Source organism: Phaethon aethereus, assembly GCF_964289735.1.
Source record: "Phaethon aethereus genome assembly, chromosome: 5".
NCBI classification, from domain to species: Eukaryota; Metazoa; Chordata; class Aves; order Phaethontiformes; family Phaethontidae; genus Phaethon; species Phaethon aethereus.
The window spans coordinates 27,071,191-27,094,881 of NC_138579.1; the positions used below are offsets into that span (position 1 = coordinate 27,071,191).

A 23,691-nucleotide genomic window follows, 5' to 3' on the forward strand; every position below is an offset into this window, starting at 1 on the left:
TCTAAAATATTATTTATGAAGCTTTCCATTTATTTCGTCTTGGTTAGAGAGAAAAGTCAGGAATCATGAGTGGCACTGCTGGGTTTCATTAATGATGTGAAATGTGTGTCCATCTCAGGTGCCTTCATCTTTCCAGCAGATCTTTGACCCTGGGATACAGTTGTGTTTATCGGTGTGTTCTCCCTTGTAGCAATTATTTTTCAATAATGTGTATTATGCTGTGGTATAGTTAAGCAAAACAAAAAGTTAACATCTGCATGATAAGAAACAGTAATGACTTTTTGGATATAAATCAGTTACTTCTTTTTATTACCAAGATGTAATATGAAAGCTTTTTAGGAAAGTAACCTTGAACTCTTGACTTCTTGGGAAGTAAAAGAACGTCCCTGGCAAGAGTCTGAGGCAACTTCTGCTCTCGCAGGTTTTATGAGGGAGGCGAGGGGCGGGAGGAAGAAGTGGAAGACGGCTTCGGCAGCCCGTGCCTCACCCTGGGTGTCGATGATGTCCCCACACCGGCTGCGGGCACGAGCGCTACACACCTTACGTCGCTTAAAGCGCTGGTTTTAATACGCTTTTAATCCGTTTGCGGCGGCTGGGCCCCGGCCGGGGCCGGGGGGCGGCGGGCGGGGCTGAGGCTGGGCCCCGGCAGAGGCGGGAGTGGGGAGGTCGTCGCGGCGGCAGCGGCAGGAAGCGGTTCCGGGTCGTCGTCGGGAACCAATATGGAGCCCGTCGGGCTCGAGGGGCCTCGCTGAGGGAGAGCCGGGCCGCAGCGCGGCCGCGCCGCCGCCATGTCGCTGGGCGAGTACGAGCGGCACTGCGACTCCATCAGCTCCGACTTCGGCAGCGAGTCCTCGGGCAGGGGCGGCTCCCGCGGCGGCGGCAGCCTGCCCGGCGAGCAGGAGGAGCTGCACTACATCCCCATCCGCACCCTGGGCCGCGGCGCCTTCGGCGAGGCCACCCTCTACCGCCGCACCGAGGTAGGCTGCCCCGGCGGCGGGGCGGACCCCTTTCCTCCTCCTCCTCCCCCGAGGAAGGGGGCCCTGGGGGCGGCCCCGAGGAGGGCCAAGGGCCGCTGTCAGGGCGAGTGGGCGTTTTCCGGAGCCTGGGTGCTTGGAGGCCCCTGCGCCCGAAGAGCCAAAGCGGGGCTTGCCCCCTGGGGTGACTGACAGCCCTCTGGGTGACAGCCTCCGGCGCCGCTCTGGCAACAGCCCGGGTGCAAAGCCGTGACTTAAGCCCTCGGTGTCAAGGGGTGCAGGGTTTGGGTTTCAGCATGAATGAGCACCGTCAGTCTCTCGGTCCCCTAAAGTTTCGTGGGAAGGTGTGGAGACTCTTCTGACGCTAATAGATTCCTCATTTTTCTATGTTTTATTCCAGTCACAGAGGACATGGGGGCATCTCATACAGGTAACTCTTGCGTGATCAGCGTTTCAGCATAATTGGGGGAAACGGGCTGAAAAGCCGGTCCTCCCATTGCTCCCAGGTCCTTTAATCCCATCCAGTTTGATCGTAGTTGTGCTTTTTAGCAGCTGTCAAAGAAAAGCGCTTGACTTGGTTCCCAAGGGAAATTCTGCGGGCTTTTTCTGGGGGAAGGCTGCCCTGAGGTGTCACAGCTCAAACAGTTTTAAGTATATGCTGTTCACTTAACAGATTGCTCATAGCATGTCTGACAACATGGGTGGGCCTAACAAGTGCAAACTAAATTTGTTCTCGTTTCCATGATTTTTTTTTTTTAGGAGTATCTGGGTATTTGTGGTGCTTTATGGTCTTGTACAATATCCTACAGTTATGGGGTTGGAAACACACTGTTCTCCCTTTATTGAACTGGAGTATGTTTAGTCTTTATTGAAATATTGAAACAAAACAAAGTCTGTGTCTTTCCCTGGAGACTTTGTAGTATGGCTTTTTTGTTGGTGGTTTTGTTGTTGGTTTTTTCCCCCAAAGCAAGTGCTGGCCAGCTAGAAAGATGGCTTCAGGCCATCACTATTCCTAGCGACAAACAGAAAACCTCAAAACTTATTGTTGTGAAGAATCTTTGTCTGAAATCTGTAAGAGGCAGGAAGGTCTTTTTACCTTTCGTGAAATTTTAATTTCCTGCTATAAAGGCACATACTGTTATCTTCAAGGTAGTGTGTTTTTAATTAAAAGATGTTGTGTTTCAGGATGACTCACTTGTGGTGTGGAAGGAGGTGGACCTGACCCGACTGTCAGAAAAGGAGCGTCGTGATGCTTTGAACGAAATCGTTATCCTTGCCCTGTTGCAGCATGAGAACATCATCGCATACTACAATCACTTCATGGATAACACCACGCTGCTGATTGAGCTGGAGTACTGTAATGGTGAGATCCCTACTCCCACTTACAAACAGGTGTCTGCCATGTTGCCGAGTCACCCTCCTGCAGAACCTCCAGGGAGTCTTCCTGGGATGTCCTCTGGGGAGCAGAGGAGCGGAGGTGGATTCTGCTGCGTACCTTCTGAAGAAGAGATTGAGAACCCTTCTGATTTATTTGTGTCTTGGGTGCCAAAGAAAGAAGCCCAGTAGTTAGTGCAGGCAGTTCAGGCTGTAGATGATTTCTTGAGTCTTCTGAGTAGCTGGTACAGTGGAAGAAGTGGGTTATTAGTAATGTACAGTTCTAGTGCACCTTGCTGTGCTCTTTTAGGGAGACAGGGGAAAAAGACCATGAGGATATTCACGCCATTCTGCCACTACAGAGTGTGGCTGTTTTTCAGTAGCATCACTTAAGTAGACCTCTCCATTTGGCAATTATAAATCAAAGCTTGAAAGTCTACTGGCACACTGCAATCAGGACTTTTTCTTGCCTTATGCTATCAGCTTCTATGTCTACAATCAAAAAAAAATAACCCAGTTCTCCTGGTGGTGGAGAAAACTTTAAAGTTCCTTCCAAGAGTAGATCAGATGGTATTGTTTGGAGATGGCAGAGGAAACCATCTTGGTTGGGATGGAGAGATAGAAGGATTTGATGTGAGGGTCTGAGTTGCAGCTGCCCTTAGCTGGAAGAGGAGGTCACATACAGCTAATACTGCTGGAACAGGATACCTGCCTAGGACTGCAGTACAGTTCCTATTTGGTTGGGTGGGACAGCTCCCCAGCTAGGTATCCTGTGTGTGTTCGGGGCTTATGTTAAGCCTTGGCTCATCAGCAGAAACTTTTTTGGTGGAAAAGGCTATCATCATGTTGTTATCCTCTTAAACAGATTGCTTTCATGGGGACAGGTTGGGGAGGGCAAGAGAGTTGTGCGAAGTATTTTTGAAGGGTGTTAAACACCCTGGTTAGTAGATTGGCCAAAGCTGGTTTTCCTTCTCTGCTTTTTGTTCTTATGCAGGGTGGAGTCCAGTGCAAGAGTGGCGAATGTTATCTTTTTGATGCACTATTTATTTTAGGAGTACTCTGAGTTATTTAGCTGCCCTGAAAAGACTGCATGCTTGGGGCCATTATAAATTCGTTGGAAGGCATAGAGGGAAACTGCATAGTACTGATGTCTATACGTATTTGTTAATGTCCCTAACCCGATTGTCTTACTTTGGGACAATAACCAAAAGATGAGTTCAGCCTGCGTTGCTTGAATATGTCTGAGTGGTACAGAACTAGGGACGTGAGAAAGGGAATCTTATTTAGACTTGTGGGTACTGGTTTTGCCAATGTGTTAATAGTTGTTTCTGTGTTTGGTTTGTTGGTTTTTTTGTTGGGTTTTTTTTTACAGTGTACAAGTCCAAGATAACTTGTGAGTAATTTTTAACATAAAACTGGACTAGTCGCTATCAGACACTCCTCAGAATCCAAAGTTTGTACTGTTTGATTGGCACATTTCCTGGAGATCTAGGAAAGATGTTCAAATATGAGTAAATATTGCCCTCATTTTACAGGGGAGGAAGCCAAGTTTTGATTTATTTGCCTGTAATTCTGTATATATATCATGATACCATAAGACTTCCTAATGTGCAAGTCTGACCTAAGCCCCTCAAGGAGGCAAAGGAGCCACTGCGACCTGCTTTAGACATCTGTAACTTGACAGGCCCATGGAAGTCATACAGCAGAAAGCTGTCTTGCACCATACCCATGGGAAATGGTCTGGTGTTCCATTACTATTAGGACATAATATATAACTGGGAAATGGAATAGCAACAGGGTGTGATCAGAGATTGAGGATTTACTGGTAGGATGCTAATCTGACGGAGTCTCACTGCCTGCAGCCATCAGCATCATTTCTCTTAGCTCTCCTTGATTTTCAGCCTGCTACCTTGAAATTGTGATGTGCCCTGAAGATTCTGCTGATTTCAGGCTTCTGTTGGTGGTGCTGCTGTTGTCAAAGCTTTGTGAATTCCGCATCGATGTATTTGGCAGGCAGGGCAGATGAAGGAGAGAGGCAGGTCAGAGCTGGGCAGTAAGTGGGGAAAGGCAGTAACTTGTGCTTTCAGGGACTACTCTGAACTTAAAATTGCTTTCTTTCTCTTTTTTAAATGTATTATTTATATATAATGCTGAGCAGGACAATCTCATGTGATTTGGTGTACAGGTTACAAATGTTTACATATCCCAAGAAGTGCTTACAGGTGAAGTGCTTACAGGTAAAAAAAAGTAGGGACTGCTAGCCTATCTTACTGATTCACTTTTTGGAGAGTATTAAATGGTGGTGTTAATCATCTCTGTTTAAGTTTAGGTATGCCAGTGAAGTTCTTAGATGGAAGAAGAAGTTATTTTTGTGAGTGCCTGAATCGTTTAGAACTTAATTTTGTGAGTGCCTGACTAGTTTAAGTGAAGAGTGCTGAGGGAGAGCTGTACTGATTCATCAGATCTTTTGGGGGATTTGAGTATTCCCAGCAATACCTGAGCAGAGTAACTGCTGCTGTTAACTAAGATGAACCTCTCTGTCTTTCTCACTCACTTATTATTACAGGAGGGAACCTCTACGATAAGATTCTGCGTCAGAAGGACAAGTTATTTGAAGAAGAGGTAATTTGCACTGGTTTGAGGGAGCACTGGGGCTGGCCTAATGTTCTGGGGAACTGTCTAGTTTTCTGAGTATTTATACAGCATTTTTCCTGTAGTGCTGGTGGGGAGTTCCTGTGTATATCTGTGGACTGACATCCTTCCTCTCCTGTTGAATATTGCAAACATTTATGGACTATCAGAAACGTTTTCTTTTCCTTTTTGACTGTCTATAAGCAGTATAAGCTTCTGAGGGAGGAATAATGAAAGAGAGCACGCAACTGACTTTTGTCACCTTATCATCTTGGCTAACTTTAAAACCTCTTTCTGTGTTTCTTCCTAGCTAGTACTCAATTTCTCTCTCTTCTTAACCATTTTGTAGGTTCTTTTCTGAGTAATTACCTTGCATCTGTCTCACCACAGATCTTTTTATGTTCTTGTTCCTTTTTCTTTTATTTTTCTTTATTTTTTAAACTTACTTTCTGCTGTCTGCTTCCACCTCATGCTGAGGTGGTTAACGATTACGCTTATTTATCTTATAAAATGACTTCTAAGGCCTTCCGGCTCATAGTGAATATTAAATGGTCACAGCTCATATTCCAGAGAGCCCAACTGTAGATCTTTCCCAGGTGGTCAGTAGGTGTCATTCCTAAGTCTTTTCACTGATTGAATTTTGTGACACTTGTCAGGACAGACACTATGAACAGCACTAGAACAATCTACCTTTTGGAATATCTTTTCAGAGATTTCCAAACCAGGAAATTATAAATTTTCATATTCCTGAAGGAGCATCTAAATGGTATGGTCAGGCCTTCTTGCTGTGCCTCTGTGTGACAGGGACGTATGGGGTTTAGAGGGGCAGGTTTGAGCCTCACATAAAGCTTTTATTCCTACCTTTGCAGATGGTGGTTTGGTATCTCTTTCAAATTGCATCAGCTGTGAGCTGCATTCATCGAGCAGGAATTCTTCACAGGTAAGTGTGGCATGCGGTAAAGCTAAGGTAACCAGTGCGGTTCATGAATGTGAGTGCAGAACTCTTCTGAGTAGCCTTTCCTTCTGTGTTTAAGGCAAGCACTGAGCTTCTCTCCAAAGCGTAGCTGGACTGCCTAGATGTTAAGTATCACTTCTGTAAAGTTTTTTTTCTTGGTCTTGTGATAAATATGCAAGAAATTTTGAATATGAAAATGGAATTGCTGTCTCTGATGCTGCAGCTTTGTGAACAAAGAGTTAATCCATGTAGGAAGGAAGTAAATTGGCCCTTTATTGCCATAGCATATAAACGATATTTGCTGAAATGTGTAGGAAGAGCAGTTACCACAGACCAAAGGTACTTCCTACCTGCTCCACAATTAATAGCTTCAAACCAACATGTACATCGTTCTGTAATTCCTGGAGGCTAACAGTGATTAAGACTTTGCATTGGTGCATTGCTGTAATATAACTCATGCAAAGATTTTTCCTACATTTGGCCAAATCTCATTTCTTCAGCCTGTTAATTTAAGGAAGTAATACAGCTTGTTAGCTGGTAGTGGTACTTTTGACATTGACTCTGAGGTTTTAGTGAGTAACCAATTACCTTTCTGTTGCCCTTTTCTGTTTGGGAGGAGTAAATTTCATGGCTTATGTGTGCTTCAAGGAGGCTGTAACGTTCTGGAGAGCGCTGCACATGTAGACAGCTGTTTCTAGCATGTTTGGATTGTGTGCTGCACAACATCCTTCTCTTAACTAATGTGCATAGCTGTGTGAGGATGTTTTCTGTGGGATAGCATTGTGGTTGCTGCCATTCTAAATCTTTGGTAATTGGCAAGCCTTGCTAATGAAAGGTTGGTACCCTACACTCAACAAAGTAGTGCCAAAGTTTTTGACCTAAGGCAGATGCCATGTCTGTCCTGGTTTTGCAGTGATTTCCTGCTTACCACCTCTGTTGCCCATCTTTGCGGCAGGGTTCACAGTCTAGGAACATGTTTGGCCCCAAATCCTTCCATAATAACGAATTGAACAGTTATTTAAATGTTTGCAGTGATTTCCTCCTGCTGCAGGCATTGTCAGAGTGACCCAGGACTTTGCGATGCCCCAAATGGATGAATGCAAAGTGCTGCTTTACTTGATGTTGTCCTGATCTGCACTGGGAAGTTGTTGATGGTACATTAGGAAAAGGGAGTGTTACAAAGTTTTGGCCATGGGAAGCATATATTCTGCAGGGGCTTCCTCTCTATATTTACAGCCTCTTATATTGATCTGTGAGACTACATATAAATTATTCTGCCTGGGAGAAAGTGTTTTCAATGAGTTTCAGAATTCAGCATTTTTGTGGCCATCAGCATTTTGATCTGGGCATAGTTACAAAGAGTTGGTCTTGAGGTGTAAGGTAGAGGGATGTTTATGCGTAAGTTCTAGAGTGGCATCTGTTTCATACCCTCTGTGTGTGTGTGTTTATTTTTGTATACATACATATTCATGCATACATTTTTGTTTGTACTGAGCTCAGTGACTCCTGGCTTGGGTCTATTTATAAAACCAGGAAAAATAAGACCTACTGAATGACCTTCATACAAGAAGAGACTGAGAGGGGGGGAAAAGAACTCTCTTTGATCTGTGGCTTTTACATAGGTGTCTGGAGCCTGAGCTTTTTAGACTGTGTTGTGTTTTGTGGGGATGTGATAAAACATGGATAACTGCAGGTACTGCCCCAGTATTTGGGGTCAAATTGCCTTTGGAGAGCTCTCTGTATGTGAGACAGTTCTGGCAGAGTAGCAAGTACTTCATTTTGGGGGGAGGAGAAGTAGTGTGTGGAAGACTCTGAAATGCAGAAATATATTTGAGTGTCTGCATTTCTTCTTCTCCTTTCAGAGATATAAAGACATTAAATATCTTTCTAACCAAGGCAAACCTGATTAAATTGGGAGACTATGGGTTGGCAAAGAAGCTGAACTCTGAGTACTCTATGGCTGAGACTGTGAGTATCTGCTGCCTTTGTGTGCAAACTGAGGTGTGTTTTTCTTTCAGCTCTGCATGCCTTGCAGAAGACCGGGGATGCTGTACATTCTTGCTGCTGGTTTTCTGTCGTTTTCCTTTCCTTCTCCCCTCAACTTCCCGTCAATGTTATCCCACTAACATTGGCATATTTGCTGGTGTGTTGCAGCCTGCCATTATCCTTGCTTCCAGGTTACCTTTTGGAGGTCTGTCTCTCTGTAAAGCAGCAGTAGGCTAAAGATAATTGCTGCTGTGAGCATGGAATTGTGCCAGAGACAGTATAACTGTGCTAGAGAGCACTGGTCTTCCTTCCCTGGTACCTAGGCATAGTACTTGCAAAACTGAATCTGTGTAACACGAAGGCAGTGCTATCCGAAGGTACGGAGACAGCAGTATAGTCACATCAGTACAGCACTCTCTGTCTGGGCTAGTTAAGCCCAGCTTAGCAAGTTAAATTCATTTGGTCATGCTGCTGTGCTAAGAGAGGCATTTTGCCTCAGCTGGATCTGAGATAGCTTGGATCTGTTTGCCTGACATTGCATTGTACCATAGGTATGTCTCCTTTCTCTTTAATACTCAGGCTCTGGACTGAGTTACAAAAAAGGAAGAAAGGCACTTGTGCTTCTTAAGGAAACCAGGTGTGTGGTTTATTGGTAGTGCCCTTGGAAGGGAGCAAAGCTTTGTAGGAGAGATTAATTCTACCAGAAGGCTGTCAAGGTTGGCTTTGTTCCAGACCCTTCCAGAAAGCGGTTTTGCAGGCAGGGTTATGACACAAGGTAAGCTGTATTGCAGGCACCTGAAAGGCTCAGCTTGGATTTCCCAGCTCCATTAATTTCTGTGGTGAGTGCTAGGCTTGGAAAGGGAGATGTTGTCTGGAGCTCCTATTTGCTAAAGACCTTTATTATAGTTTGGGATGCAAGCCAGCCTGCACTTCCCCTTACCAGGCTGTATTATTAGATTTAATGCAAGCTCTTGGTGTTCTGTTAGGATGTGTAGTTAAATACTTGTCAACCTCCTTCCAGAACATGAGTGCTATTGTGCTGTTGCACATTAAGTGGGAGCTCAAGGCTACTGCATAAAGCCCTCGCTAAGCCGGCTTGTAGCAAAACCGCTTCCTGTTTCATCATGTTTTTCATGGCCTTCTGGCTTTCAGAGAAAGTGCAGTCTGTGCTATGAATTTCCAGGTTTGTTTTTGCCTGTGTTGTGTGTGTTCATCTACACCTGCGAGTTTTTTTTTTTTATCTTTTTCACTTTTAAAAATTTTAAACTACATACCTTCAACCGCATTTCATTCTGTATATGCTGGCTGTGCTCTGGGCTAGTTGCTCATTTTGTGATCTAATGATCAGTGGCAGTCTGGAGGTCATTTTTTGTGACATGAGTGCAAAACACGTTATTGTCAGTATTTGTAATTGTAACAGTCGAATTACAATTTTGTGAAATGTTTACATCTTGCTTACTAAATGCTGATTTCTTAATACATCATTCTCCCATTCACCAAGGAAGATATAGAAAATATGTCTGTGTCATTCGTACAGAAAGCTTACATTATCCTTTGCTTAAAAAAGGTTTAGGTGCAATGTCCTGGTTCTCCATATAATACTCTAACTAGGTGGGCTTCTAAACCTTCCCGTGGCTAGGACTCACCTAGCTCTGTAGCTGTTACGCTCTGTAACGGGAAGTGGAAGGGACATGGCAGATTCTGAATGTGCCCATTGGATATCTGGTGTACTAGCAGAGCCTAATGAAAGGCAAGCTGTGTACTCCTCGGTGCTTTGCTGAGAGGGGTGAAAAGAGGCCAACTATAAATATTTCCCGTTCTAAATTCTGTCTTTTTAATTGTATTTTGCTGTCTAGTTCCTAGCTAGGGAGTGAGCTCCATTCATCTGCAAGCTTCATTCTTACACCTTTTATTGTGTTTGTTCTGTGTCTCCTTGTTGTGACTTTGAGCTCTGTCATTATTTCTGTTGTAGCTGGGAGGGCTTCTGTATTTAAGTGCTGGGGTTTGGGATATTCTGTGTGGTGAGGGGTGTTTGAAAAAAAGCCCACTTCTGAAGTGAAAGCCTTTCAGGTGGGACTCATGCCAGCTTTCTATTTACTGACCCGAAAGTAACCCCTCTTTCATTGGAGACTTTGTCCTGGCAGTACCTTGTGATCAGACAGAGTGACTCCATAGCCATGGGCTGGCATCTGTGATTGGAAGCTTTGCTAGATCCCTTTTCCATACACCTCTTATGAGGGTTTCCATATGCCTGGTCAGTACATAAATAAACTACATTTAGAGGTAATCAGAGGCTTAAGAGAGGGGCAAGTCCTTGCTGCATTCTCATGACTACTACTCTACTGAGAAGTATGTACCACATCAGGATCTGAGCAGAGAGGTGTCTGGGATCTTCTGAGAAATGCAAGCACAGACTTGTGGACAAGAAGAGAAGAAATGTGCTGCTTGTTCCTATCCCTCCAGCACATGGTGGGGTGTGTCATCTGTGTCACTTCAGTGCTGTGTTAAAGTTGTGTCTAGCTCTGATGCTCATGGGCCTGTGTATGGATGGACATGATGGACATAGAGCTCCTGCATTGAAGGCTGCTGGATCATTTCTGATTTTTAAATGTTATTTTTCCTAGCTGGTGGGAACTCCGTATTACATGTCCCCAGAACTCTGCCAGGGTGTGAAATACAACTTCAAATCAGATATTTGGGCTGTGGGCTGTGTCATCTTTGAGCTGCTTACTCTGAAGAGGACCTTTGATGCTACTGTAAGTCTACAAACCAGGATGGACTGAACAATCTTATTTTTTATCACCCTGAGATTCACACTTGGCTCATAGCTTTCTTAACTCATGTTTTTCTTTCATTGTTGTTTAAATCTGCTGATTAAGAAAACAGTGGCCTGGGAATGCCAGCTGTAGCCAGAGAAAATGTCTGCATGATTTCCGCTACCTTGCACTACAGGTGCCTCTCTGGCTTCTGCCAAACCCACCCTTGTCTGCAGCCCTAGCTTTACCAGACGCAGCATACAAGCTGTGCTAACTTGTATCATGGTTGTGAATGAAATGTGATGTTTTCTCTACAAGGAGGAAGTTTATGATTGTGTAGTTTTTTGGGTTTTTTTCAGCATTACTAGCTGTGAATTTTCTGTGCAGTGTTCTGCAGTGAAAACTTCCAGCCTTCAGATTAAAACCTGTTACCCTTTTCTCAAAGTTTGAGCAAAAATGTGGTCAAACTGGCATGGAGAGGGTGAAAGGGAGCTTTGCTGGCTGCAAATGTGATTTGCCAGCTTGTGCCTTGTGATGGGAAAAGCTGCTAGCTGCCATGGTGCAAGATTTTGTAGCCCTTAAAGAGCCAATGTGAAAATACCATCCTTTCCTGACTTCCTCTCATCATGGCTACCGAGGCCCCAGTAACTCTGCTGCTGTCTGGTGTTTCACTGGCAATATGCTGTGTAGGATATTCAATGCAAAGAGAAGCCTAAATTCCCTCCACTGTTAGGGAATTTGGTGAAAGGCTGGATGTTGCCACCAAGTCCTAGCTATCAGAGGTACCATTTCTGCAGGAGTTACTAGATTTCTGGAGAATGTACTAGGCAGGGAAGAAGGAGGGTGTGTCCCGATCAGAGAAGGAGGAAGAAAATAATAGTGGCCTATAGCATCTCTCCCCATTGGACACATTGTCCAGTTCAGCTCCCTTACAGCTGGTTTCTGGTTTCTGCCTAGAATCCCCTGAACCTTTGTGTGAAGATTGTACAGGGAAATCGTGCCATGGAGGTCGATTCCACTGTCTACTCCCGGGACCTGATCCAGATGGTGAATTCCTGCCTTGATCAGGTTGGCAAAATACTTTTTTTTAACTTTCAGACACTCCTTGCCAGCTGCCTAAGCCATGGAATTCAGGGGTGGAGGGGAATGACATGCCTGTTTCAGCGTGAACACTGTTGATGCAGGGTAATTTCTGAGAGGCCTGAGGCACCACTGAGGCTGGGCTTCCTCCAGTCCTCTGAAAGCATTGTCTCAAGATGCCATTCAGACCTGTGGGCTCTGGAGGGTTGTTGGGTTTACTCTGATGACAGTTATTTAATGGGCTGGCAGAAGCAGTTATTTTCTAATGCAGTGTTACGGAAGTGGGAGCATCATCTCTGTATGGTCTCTTATGGTTCTGGCTTTCTGTCTGTGACTCTGGCTGTCTGTAGGGGATGAATTTCTTGAAAGCAAACATAGTATTGATACCTTCAGAGCATGGAAGTCCCTCCACATCCCTGGCATTTATCCCTATTCATTCCAGATATTTGAATTAATTCCTTTCCTTTCTGAAGGCAGTCAGAGAAGGAGGTCCAAGCAGGCTTGAATGAGGTTTCCTGGCCCAAGATTTGGTTGTAGATGATGAGCATTTCCTAGAGAATGACTTGTTGTTTGCTTCTTTCAGGATCCAGAGAAGAGACCTACAGCAGATGAATTGCTTGAACATCCCCTTCTTAGCAAACGCAGAAGGTAATCGGTTGGTCTTGCCTGAAACCTGGACAGGTGTCAGAGAGAATAGGAGGGTTTGTGCAGGCTAGCGGCATTTATGCTTTTGTAGTAAAGTCCTTAGGTTAACTTGGCCTGACCTGAGGCAGTTGTTGAAATACGCTTCATCCTCTTTAGGAGAGAAGCGCATTCTTGCTCTCTTGTCTCCTGATCAATCCCTATGTTCTGTTGGTGCATGGGTACGGTTAGAAAGGTCTCTGCGTCCTTTGTCAGAAGCTGTTACACTGAGAACTTTGAGGCATCCCTTTTTGAAGGTCCTTTGAGGAATGCTGCTTCCTGCTCTTCAAATCTCTGTAAACAAAGGGTCATTGGAAAAGGTCTTTCAAAATATACATATCATGCAATATAAAGACCTTTGATTTCTCCCTTTGTTGCCTCCTCCTTGTGGAGAGAGTTGCATTGAAAGTGGCCCATTTTGGCGTAGTTTGACCATCAGCTTGCACACACTGTCTCTTCATGAAAGGTTGGCCATAATTTGGGACGGTTTGGATCCCCCATTTGTTGCTTTGTGGACAGCAGACTTAGTCCTTTGTAACAAGGTTCTTTTAGGTCAGCAAAGTTTGAGTTTTGTCTTGCTGTGTGCACTGGTAAAAGACCGAATCCTGATAATATTTAGCCATTTAAGACCATTCTTATGCAATATGGGTATTGTTTGGCCACATCCTGGTATATATGTAGTTTGCTGTCCTCAGCTCTTCTGGAAGTTTGTTAGCTATATGGTACATTACTTCTGCCCTACTTACTATGTATTGCTGTGAGATCGTAAACAGCTGACAGATTTCCTCCAAGAGGGAGCAGCATTTTATTGGACAGGAAAGCAGTCTGTGTGTGCTGCTTGTCAGTAAATTGCTTTGGGCGATGTTACTGTTTCCTAAAATGCTTCTTCTCCTTTGGCAGGGAGATGGAAGAGAAAGTCACACTGCTTAATGGGCCAAATAAGCGACCAAGGTAATTATTTGGGCATGTGTTTGAAAGGAAGTCTGGAGAGAACAGCTCCCCAGAGAGGAACTTTACTGAGAGTGTTAGTCTGTGACAACCTTAATGGAATAGTGTAGTTTAGAAGATCCCTAAATGCTGGGAATTTGACATGCTTGTTACATGGTTATTGTCCTGTGTTTTACTCTGCCTTTTATATCCTGCTTATATGTATGGCTGGAACCTGAGTTCAGCAGGTCCTATACAACTCTAATCTGTCCTACTGAGGATGTAGTCTTTACAGCCTGCATATCTGAGGATGTAATTTAGATTCCTCCTTTCATACAAATTCCTTTGAGCAGGAAGAATATGACTGTCTGAATGTTGAACATTAAAAGAATATAAATATCTTTCATAAAACTGGATATATGCCCAGGTTTTCCACAGTCCCCAGTAAGCCTGTAAGCAGGGTTGATCCATGAAGCAGATAGCTTCCGTGATATGTATAGCTGTTCTGTTGATTTGTCTGATAGAATTTCAGCTTTTTTTCATCATAAACTTGGATGTACTATCTGAGCACTTTATGTGAAGTTGTTCCAGTTAATGGGTTGCTCGCAAACAGTTTACTTTGATTACAACTTCCATTTTGCAATCTGCTTGTGAATTGATTCTTACTTGCATCGAAGAGTTATATTTTTGGCCTCAGATGGAAGCCTGTAATTTAAATAGAGAGGAGAGAGGAAAGTTAGAAGCTTTTGGATGCTTCTGTATTTTGAGCAAGGTTTCATGATTGCTTGTAAGGCTTTAATTTTTCACAAATGAGAACAGCTCCGTGGCCATTCAGTGAAAGCCCAGTCTTTTTAAATGACATAAAATTGGATTGTAGGCTTTTTAAAATGCTTCGTGGAGGCTACTTCTACTGCTGCTTTGAGACAGGTTTGATCCTGAGTCTCTTTATAGCAGTTGAGGTCTCAAAACCACTCAACAAAGAGAAGAGTTTGTGAAAATAAAAACCATGAATGGTTGTGAAGGAAACTGATAGACTACAGTAGGAAAATGAGTGATGACAGTGAATGCAAACTCATTATTAAAAGCATGTGTGTTTTGTTGCGGGGGGTCTTGTGCAGGTCAAGTACCATGAATGAGGCTCCCATTGCAGTGGTGACTTCACGGACTAGTGAGGTGTATGTTTGGGGGGGCGGGAAGTCTACCCCCCAGAAGCTGGATGCGATCAAAAGTGGCTGCAGTGCACGCCAGGTGTGTGCTGGTAACACTCACTTTGCTGTGGTGACAGTGGAGAAGGAGCTCTACACCTGGGTGGTAAGTGAGAGAAACTGCAGGAAGAGGGTAAGGGTGGGAGAGGACAGTCTGACTGTTCATGAGCCTGTTAGAATCAGATGGACAGGCAGCTTGGAAAGAGAAATCTGATTGCAGTGGACACTGTGTGAGGCCACTTGCTTTGGGGCTGACCCAAGTCTCTCAAGGCAAGCGTGTTTTTGGGTGAAGTTCACCATCATGCCAGGAAGTGTGTTGGAGACTTGCTGTGTGCTTGAGGACTGTAGGTGGTGGACTTTTAGGCCTAGATACCAAGTCAAACATCTCTTCTCCCCCCCGTTTCTGTCAACTAGAAGTGCACTGGAGGTTTTGTGATGCTCTTTGTGTTGCATATTTTTGAGGAAGGTTTTCTGAGATCAGAAGAGGTGAGGTTGTTGTAATACAGATGTCATCTGTGAGGCAGCTTGTGGATGAAACCAGAGATGTCTTGTACTAAATAACTCTGTGTTTTATGATGAGTGGAAATTCTGCAATAGCTTAAAGTGAATAAAGAAGTGGTGACATTTAATCCATTTAAAACAATTGAATCCAGTCTTCTGGGGCTTAGCTGGTCAGTGACATGGAGGTATTCTGCATCTTCAGGCTTCCACAGGCTTGAAGACTGATGGTACAGAATCTCTTAAGACAGATTAGAAAGTACTCATAGGTGGGTGAGAGAAGAAGGAGAATCCAAATGGGAGGAGAGCAACTTGATGTCATTTCTGGATATTCCTGCAAGAACGGCCACTGAAAACTTTCAGCTGGCTATTAATATTTTAGCTTTAGCTTCAACTCCACTGAAGAGTTGTTTTGGTTTTCCTGTAGAATTGGTAGGTCTGGCCACTTCAGTGACATATGTTTTCTGTTATGGGTTTCTTTGCAGCCATTAGGATTTAGTAAAGAAGGTCCAAAAACTGAAGGATGAATTTCAGTCCTGCAGCAGGGAGCAGGTTCTGTAGCCTGGCAGATGAGAAAGGAGCAGGGATTCCTCACCACCTGGTGGCCTGAGACCAAGTTACTCCTTGTTAGTGCATAACTAACTGCCTGAAAGCTTGTGCTGCCATTTAAAATGTTGCCTGCTGTTATGCCACATAGCAGTCTGTTCCCTAGAGTAGCTAACACACTTTCTCATGCTCTTTGCTGGCTTCTGTTGTTTGATTGAGGTGCTGCAACTATTGGCACCATCTCTGGAGCTGTGGATACATAACCTTACTGGATATTTCTGTCTCGCAGAATATGCAGGGCGGCACCAAGTTGCATGGGCAGCTGGGACATGGAGACAGAGCCTCCTACCGGCAACCAAAGCATGTTGAGAAACTTCAGGGAAAAGCCATTCGCCAGGTGTCCTGTGGAGATGATTTCACAGTGTGCATCACAGGTGAGAGCTGAAAGGGGACCACTGTCCCCTCACTTTCCTGTGCTGTGGAGATGTTTGCTTCACAATAAGATTAGCAGAGCAGCTTTGTGCACAAAGGAGAAAGTCCCGTATGTTACTCACCCTTCAGTTTTGAGGATAGTAGGTGCAGTAGTGGAGATAGATCAGAGGAAGATACTGACTCCCAAGAAGGCTGGGTGTTTTGCTAAGGATGTGCTCCTTTTTGATGATGAAGCTGTGTGTTGAGCACAGCTCCTTGTGGCTGTGCAGCATCCCTGCTCTTGCCAGTGTATGTATTGCCTCCCTACATGCCCATGTTAAAGACAGAGGAGCCTGAAGTCAAGAATGTAAATGTGTTTGAAACTCTTTTTGGACTGTGTGGAGAACAAGTCACCCAATGAAATCATAAAAAAAGATGTGCATCTGAGATTTGCTGTTTCATTCAGAAAGCTTGAGACCTGGTAGCTGTCTCTAATTCTAACCCTGCTCATACTTTTAAAGATGGGTTAACTGTGGTGTTGTCTGTTATGGAAGAATCTGAATCTTGCTTTACGCATGAAAACAATTCTCAACGAGGTAGTTTCCAGCCTATTTTTGCCAGTGCTGCAAAAGCAAAAGCTTGACAGAGGTAAGCTCAGATGCTCAGTGTGCTGGAGGAGTGACTTAAGGAGCCACAGGATCAATTTGTGTGTTTCTGTTAAAAGAAAGTGTTAGTTCAGAAAGTTCAGCCCAAGAGTTTTTTGACACTGGTGGCCTGACATAGCTGCAGGTTATGGTGAAAGGTCATCCATCTTAATGTGAGCAAGAAAAGACTCCGTAGTCTCCTGATGAAATTCTTCTGCACTGAAGAGGAGGATGATTACAGAAAAGAGGTTGCTGTGGCTGTGTCCTAAGAGGTTAATACGCAGCCTAATACAAGCTCTGTGTGCTGACTGAGCTTCCCTTGTGTCCTTCAGATGAGGGTCAGGTGTATGCCTTTGGCTCAGACTATTATGGATGCATTGGCGTTGACAAGGCTTATGGCTCTGAAGTGCTTGAGCCCCTGCAGCTGGATTTCTTTCTTACCAACCCTGTGGAGCAGGTCTCATGTGGAGATAACCATGTGGCAGTGCTGACCAGGAACAGAGAAGTCTACACGTGGGGCTGTGGAGAGTACGGTAGGTAGAGTCTCCCTGGAACCTAAAGGCACTGGGGCATGCCCGCTCCAGAAAGCGGCTTGGTGCAGGTGTGTAATGCAGGGCTGGGGTGAGGGCTGTCTAGTATGCCCTAGGGGCCAAAGAACATTGTTGCTTTGGGGCTTTCTTTCCTTGTAAGAATGGGGAACTGGGGACTGAGCCCTTGGGACTTTACTTTGGGAAGCTCTAGGGTGCCACTTGGCTTCATTGTGGGTGGGGCAGTTGTTCTGTGAGTGGAGTTGGGTTACCTTGAGGATTGGCAGGCAATGATACATGTAGGGGTGCGGGTTTCTAGTTCTGTAGGGAGATTCCTTTGGGACTATGGAGAGACCATACCATTTTTTTAGGGGTGGGCACCTTGTAAGGCCATTTCTAACTGCAGTGTTTTCACTGATGCAGGGCGCTTGGGCGTGGATTCAGAAGAAGATCACTACACCCCTCAGAAGGTAGGACTGTGACTACTACTTCTCAAAATCTGCACGGACATAAATCCTATTTAGTTGCTGTTTGGAAATACTAACTATCTGAGGCTCAGGTGTTTTTTTTCTGAGGTATTGTAGAGTTTGCAAGGGTTTTAACTTTGCTTGCTCACTTCATTTTGCTTCATTTCTCCCTAGAGATCATGGCAGAGGAGCATACCACTCCCAAACCAGCCAGCATCATGACTTAGAGCTTCATTGCTCTGATCTCCATGCTGGAACTTGAAATGCCAAACTTAATGTTGTAGAAATCCTAGTAGGAAATACAAAATTGCGTACCTTGGGTCTGTAGAAGAAACTCGCTGCAGTGCAAACAACAGGGAGTCTTTGAATTTGGCATATTGAGTTAAAGATGAGTTGAAAGTAAAACCCTCTTGAAATACAGTGCTAGGGGTAATTGAGGTAGTCTAATCCATTGAGTGTTAGAAACCAACAAGGATATGCCTTGAAGTCAAATATCTGTGGTCACAAAGTATCACACCCACACAGCACAGACCTAGCCCTGCTCTGCTAACTGGGTCAGGTGCTTGCAGACCCCAGCTGGCCAGGATGCCTGTGCGCTACGTTTCTGGTTCCTGTGCTGGCTCACTGGTGTCTAGTGAGCACATAAGGTCTAGAATGCCTTGAATTTCTGCATTGTGACCGGAGTTTCAGTATGCTATAGATTTTATGATACTCTTACACCTTCATTCAAAATAACTGCATTGGGTATTGTCAGTGAGCAGACTAGCTGAACCACTGCTCTAACGCCATGTGTTTTCCATGTGCCAGCTTCTATGTGCTAGGTGTTGGGATTTTGATTTTCTTGGGATATATTTCTTCCATATAGGTGGATGTTCCAAAGACTTTAAACATTGTGTCCGTTCACTGTGGCTGTGATGGGACTTTCCTGCTCACCCAGACAGGCAAAGTATTGGCATGTGGACTCAACGAGTTCAACAAGCTGGGCTTGAATCAGTGCACATCAGGGATAATCAACCATGACGTAAGTGCATTTGGGCCCCTGACTCCAGCTCCCAGCAATCAGTAGTACATTGGGAAGTGGAGGTCCTGTGACAGTGACAAAGCATTCATTAGCTTTGTGCCAGTTTGTTAATTCCAAGCCAGGACAATAGATACTGGGACTCTGGGAAGAGGCAGTTTGTTCCTCAGTTTCCTGTCTGCCCTATGGGCTTATGTCAGATCTGAGGTAGTGAAAAAGTGAGCTGCTCCAGGGTGACTTAGACAGTGATATGGATTCTGGTAGTTCTTTACCATAGCTGTGTTGGGACTGCCTAGGTTAATGTTGTGGTCTGCCAAGACCTGCTTGAGTAGGTCTTAGCTGACGAATGTGTGGATTTTCACTCTGTGCTTACCCACATGTCTTTTCTCAGACGTACTGTGAGGTGCCATATGCCACTTCCCTTACTTTGGCCAAGCAGCTGTCCTTTTACAAGATCCGTACCATTTCTCCAGGGAAGACACACACAGCTTCCATTGATGGTGAGCCGTATGTATTAAGAAGTGAATACTAGTTGCTGAATTACTTTACGTCAGCTTTGCCCTTTCAGCCTGGCCCTTGACACTGAGGGTTGTACTCTTAGTAGCAAGGCTCATGCCTGCTCCAGGAACACAGGATTCCTGTTCCTCAGCAGTGTTGCCTACTGGCCAACTGAAGCAGCAATACCAGCTTCTGGGTCCGCCTTCCCCTTTTTTTAAAGGAAGGGGAAAAAAAAAAGGTTTGGGGAAGAATCATGCTCTGGGATAGAGGAAGACTTGTTTATGACTGAGCTGGGCTTTGCCCAAGTGACACCAGTCAGAAGGCTGTGAGGAGTCCCAGCCCTCAGCATCAGAAAAGGGGAGCAACAGGAGAAGGAACTGGGGAGGTGTTTCCAGACTGAAGCCATTCCTCTTGGCTGGCACTATCCCCTCCCAGCCTGGCTGGCTTCTCACCACAGTCCTTTCTGGTCATGGGCTGTGGCTGCTAGTTCTCTGCATGCATCGCTGCTTCCAGAGTTGGGCCCTCGCTGTGACTGTCTCCCTGTTTCTCCTCTCAGAGCGAGGCCGCCTGCTGACCTTCGGCTCCAACAAGTGCGGACAGCTTGGTGTTGGGGACTATAAGAAGCACCTGGGAATTAACCTGCTGGGTGGCCCCTTGGGGGGTAAGCAGGTGATCAGGGTTTCATGTGGAGATGAATTCACCATAGCTGCTACTGACGGTGAGTGGGTCTTTGTGAGGTTGTGGTGGGTTTCTTTGAACTAGATCTGCAGTGTGGTTAACTCTCTCCCACCAGGCATTTCGTAGACCACCCCTGCAGCACTGCACTGAAATAAAGAAATCCTCCTAGATTGGGGCTGCCTGGCCCTCTTATTTGTCCCAGTGCAGCACCAAGCATTCACTGTCCCTGAGGCTGCAGAGTGCTGGCTTGGTGGCTGCCTGTTAGATTTGTTATCAGCTTGTTCTCCCACTGCCAAAATGGAGCTGGTGGGTTAGATACTTTGGGACAGCAGTTACAGCAGAGAGGCTGTGAACCTTGTAGCAATTACAGGCTGAGAGGGAGGGAGTGAATTGAGGTTCCTGAATCTCTCTTTCCTCAGACAACCATATCTTTGCCTGGGGTAATGGTGGGAATGGGCGTCTGGCAATGACATCGACTGAGAGAGCTCATGGCTCGGATATTTGTACCTCATGGCCTCGGCCAATATTTGGATCGTTGCATCACGTTCCAGACCTGTCATGCCGTGGTTGGCACACCATCATCATTGTTGGTAAGTGTAAGTTTAGGATAAGATTTTGGGATCTTGGTTATGATTATGTATTGCTTGCCAGGACCTAGACTATAAATCCTGCCTGGGAACAGGCCAGGTTGCTGCGGGGAAATGTGGCAAGCTCGTCTGAGCTCTAGGCTTGCAACATTGGCTTTGTTGTGTGCTGTTGTAGGAGTTGCTTGCTTTCCATGGGGCACTTTTAACTGAAAACATGCTTCTCTCTTTGCAGAGAAGGTGTTGAACTCTAAAACAATCCGATCCAACAGCAGTGGCCTGTCCATTGGTACTGGTGAGTAACCTGCCCTGGGGAGCTGTGGCTTAAGTCCGTTCAGGGGTTAGTGCAGCTTGGTCCTGCAGCATGATTTCTCTGTATTTGAAAGGCCTCACAGAAAAGTTCAAAGGGAGGAAATCTAGTTAGTGCCGTGCATGGGAAGGGATAGCCCAAAGCTAGGAAAGAGAACTGAAACAGAGGAGGAAAAACATGGATGCAGTGAGGCCTTTGTAATTGAGGAACTTCAATTTCACAAGGAAAAGCTGAGAGGAATTCACCGAAGGGAGCTGATAAGGGAAGGGGGGCTATGGGGCAGCTGCTGGAGTCATTTCTTGGACCTGTGGGAGGGCTGGGGCAAAAAGCTGCAAAAGTCTGCTGCATACAAGCCCTTTAGTGGAGGACTGTAGGGAGATAAGCTATTGAAGGAGATGCCACTAGCATGTGCTCTCACCATGGCCATACAGCCCAAATTTCTGCATCTTCTCTGTTCCAGCTGGGGTTTGGCAACAGGAATAGCAGAGATGGGGAAAGTATAAAGTTTTCACTCTTTTTTTGCTAGTGGCTCAAAGCTGTACAACTGGAGGAGGAGAGGAAGAGGATAACGAACAGGAAGCGGAGACCCCCAATCCCAGTGGAGGCTTTCGGGGAACCATGGAAGCAGATCGTGAGTTGGGGGGCTGGATCAGCACCACAGAAGCTAAGGGAGGCAACAGTGCTGACAGCAGCTCCTGCCCTGGCTGGCTGCGGAAGGTAATGTGGTGTCTCAGAAGTGCCTTAAAATGGGGATCTAGGCTGGGGAAGAGTGAGTGGCCCCTTCCGCCTTTAAGGGATGCTCCAAAAAGTTCTCAGGGCTGTGCTGTGCCGGGAGCCCGTTAGGCCTCGCTGTCTTTTTTTACCACAAGAGGGTGCTGGTGCATTGCTTGAGGAGATTAAGTCAGTTGCTTGGAAGGTAGGCAGGCCTGACTGTGGCTTTTGTGTATCTAGGAGCTGGAGAACGCTGAATTCATCCCCATGCCTGACAGCCCCTTTCCTCTGAGTATGGCATCTTCAGAGCCTGAGAAGGAGACTCTCCCTTACCAGAAACTTCAAGGACTCAAAGTGGCCCCTGAGGAACCTGTTGGATCAAATAAGCCCAAAATGGAGCCCTGGGTAATGTTATCCAAGTGAATGCTTGGTGAAAAGCTCTGGGGGCCATAAATGGCAATGTTTGAATTATGGGGAGAAATGAGAAGAGGGTATTGGATTGGCCTAATTCATCTGGATGATGAGAAGAGGGCTGTTGATAATCAGAGATGATGCTGCAAAGAGAACAATTCACAGGAATCTAGAACACAAAGCTGGGGCTTGGTCAGATTGACAATAATGAGATCAGTTCTGTGGAAAAATGCAGTTGGAAAAATTACTGAAGACGTAATGACTAGTAGCTTGCTGATCTTGGCTGCTAGAAGTTTGGGAAGTTGGGAAAGGAGCTGGAGTGACACTTTCTGTGCATGGCTGCTTCTTGTGGCATATATAACTCCTGGCCTTGCACTCAAACCTGGCCTGACTTCCTTCTGTGTCTCTGCAGCCTACTGGCCTGAGTCCAACCTTGCCATGTGGTGAAGGGAAGCCAGCATCTCCTGTTGCTGGCTGCATGTGCAGTGCTCTGCAAGCGGAGGTGGCGCATCTCCGAGGCCTGGTTTTACAGTGTCTGGAAGATCAGAAGAAGCTGCAGCAGGAAACTGTTCGTCTGAGTGCCCAACTCCAGCAGTTCTGCAGGGGAACAGAGGGAATGCAGCAGGTGAGGACCCATCACCTGGGTTGCACATCCATGCTCAGGGCTCACCACGCTGATCTTGGCTCCTACATAGATTGTGGAGGCTGCACAGAAGGCAGCAGCTCTTAACAGAAGTCTCTCTTAGAGCAGAATGGGGGGACTGAGCACGGTGCCTGTCTCCTCTTTGAGTTGCTGATGCAGGCTGTGGTAGTAGCAACAGGAGTGAAACCAAGACGACAGTTTTTTGTGATGACAGCCCAGTCCTTGAGGGACCTGGGATTCCCCTTTATTTCTCCTGATGAGAAGGTGTGGGCGGCCAGATGTTGCAGAGAGTCCCAAATGGCAGTGGAGAATAGGAATTGTGCCTTGGGTGGCTACTAGCTTCTTTGCAGCTAGTCCTAGAGCTGTTTGGATAACTGCTCTGTGTTTTGGCAGGTGGAGGTTCATTCCAAAGGAACACAGACAGCCAAAGAGGAGATGGATGTGGATCCGAAACCTGACTTGGATTCAGATTCCTGGTGTCTCCTGGGAACGGACTCGTGCCGCTCCAGCCTCTAGTCTACTGAGCCCACTGGGATCCATCTAACTTCACAGCACACTAACCGAATGCAGAGAGCGGCTTTCCTGGCTTCAGGTCACTCGCAGACAAGGAGCGAGGCCGGAGGCTCCAGAGCAGCACCCATGTACGTTTGATATGAACTAGGAGTGAGTTTGAGAGGGGAAGGGCCCCTGAGCTCTAGACCAGCTCAGTGATTGAAGCAGCAGCAGCTCCTCTTTGTACCTTATTGTACCCATTCTGCACGTGAGGCAGAACGGCCCCATTACAGTGATGGCTCCAGTAGTGGCTTGTGGCCCTTTCATTGTTTCACTGCTTCCTGGGAGCTGCCTTTGGGACCCCAGTATTCATCACTGCATCTCTAGATGAGAGGAGGAGACGTGTTTTGTACTGAAGCTGGCTGAACCCTAACACTCGCCACCTTCACTTCAGAGGGGTGAAGGACTAGGATCCTCTCCCTACCACATGGTAAGGCCCAGACAGTGAGGCTGCTCCCCACTGCTGAGGGGCAGAGGGAGCAGAGAACATCTCATTCTGGGGGCAGCAGAGATCTTCCTCTTAGGGAGATAATGGTAGACAGTATGTCCCCGGCCTGGAGGCACAGCTTCTGGCCATGTGGCTGTGTCCAGTGGCCTGTATAGATGGAGTTTAAAGGCTTTATT

The 23,691-nt window shown here is 45.9% G+C and overlaps 1 protein-coding gene across 5 annotated transcripts; it reads left to right on the top strand.

Moving 5' to 3' along the window:
- Positions 1-788: 788 nt before the first annotated feature.
- On the top strand, positions 789-23,031 carry NEK9 (NIMA related kinase 9; the record flags this gene model as incomplete). Of its 5 annotated transcripts, none has more annotated exons than XM_082000087.1 (23): positions 789-977; positions 1,375-1,404; positions 2,160-2,337; positions 4,915-4,970; positions 5,849-5,919; positions 7,797-7,902; positions 10,545-10,676; positions 11,634-11,744; positions 12,340-12,404; positions 13,338-13,388; positions 14,483-14,675; positions 15,903-16,047; positions 17,001-17,201; positions 17,619-17,665; positions 18,528-18,683; positions 19,072-19,180; positions 19,735-19,896; positions 20,276-20,446; positions 20,676-20,735; positions 21,277-21,467; positions 21,702-21,866; positions 22,285-22,497; positions 22,909-23,031. In XM_082000087.1, 23 exons carry the CDS (start codon positions 789-791, stop codon positions 23,029-23,031), a joined length of 2,925 nt encoding a protein of 974 aa, XP_081856213.1. The 5 variants fall into 5 exon arrangements, with proteins under 5 accessions (XP_081856213.1, XP_081856214.1, XP_081856216.1 ...); XM_082000088.1 differs by having other exon boundaries at positions 22,915-23,031; XM_082000090.1 differs by lacking the exon at positions 1,375-1,404 and having other exon boundaries at positions 21,702-21,880; positions 22,299-22,497.
- Between the last annotated feature and the right edge of the window lie 660 nt (positions 23,032-23,691).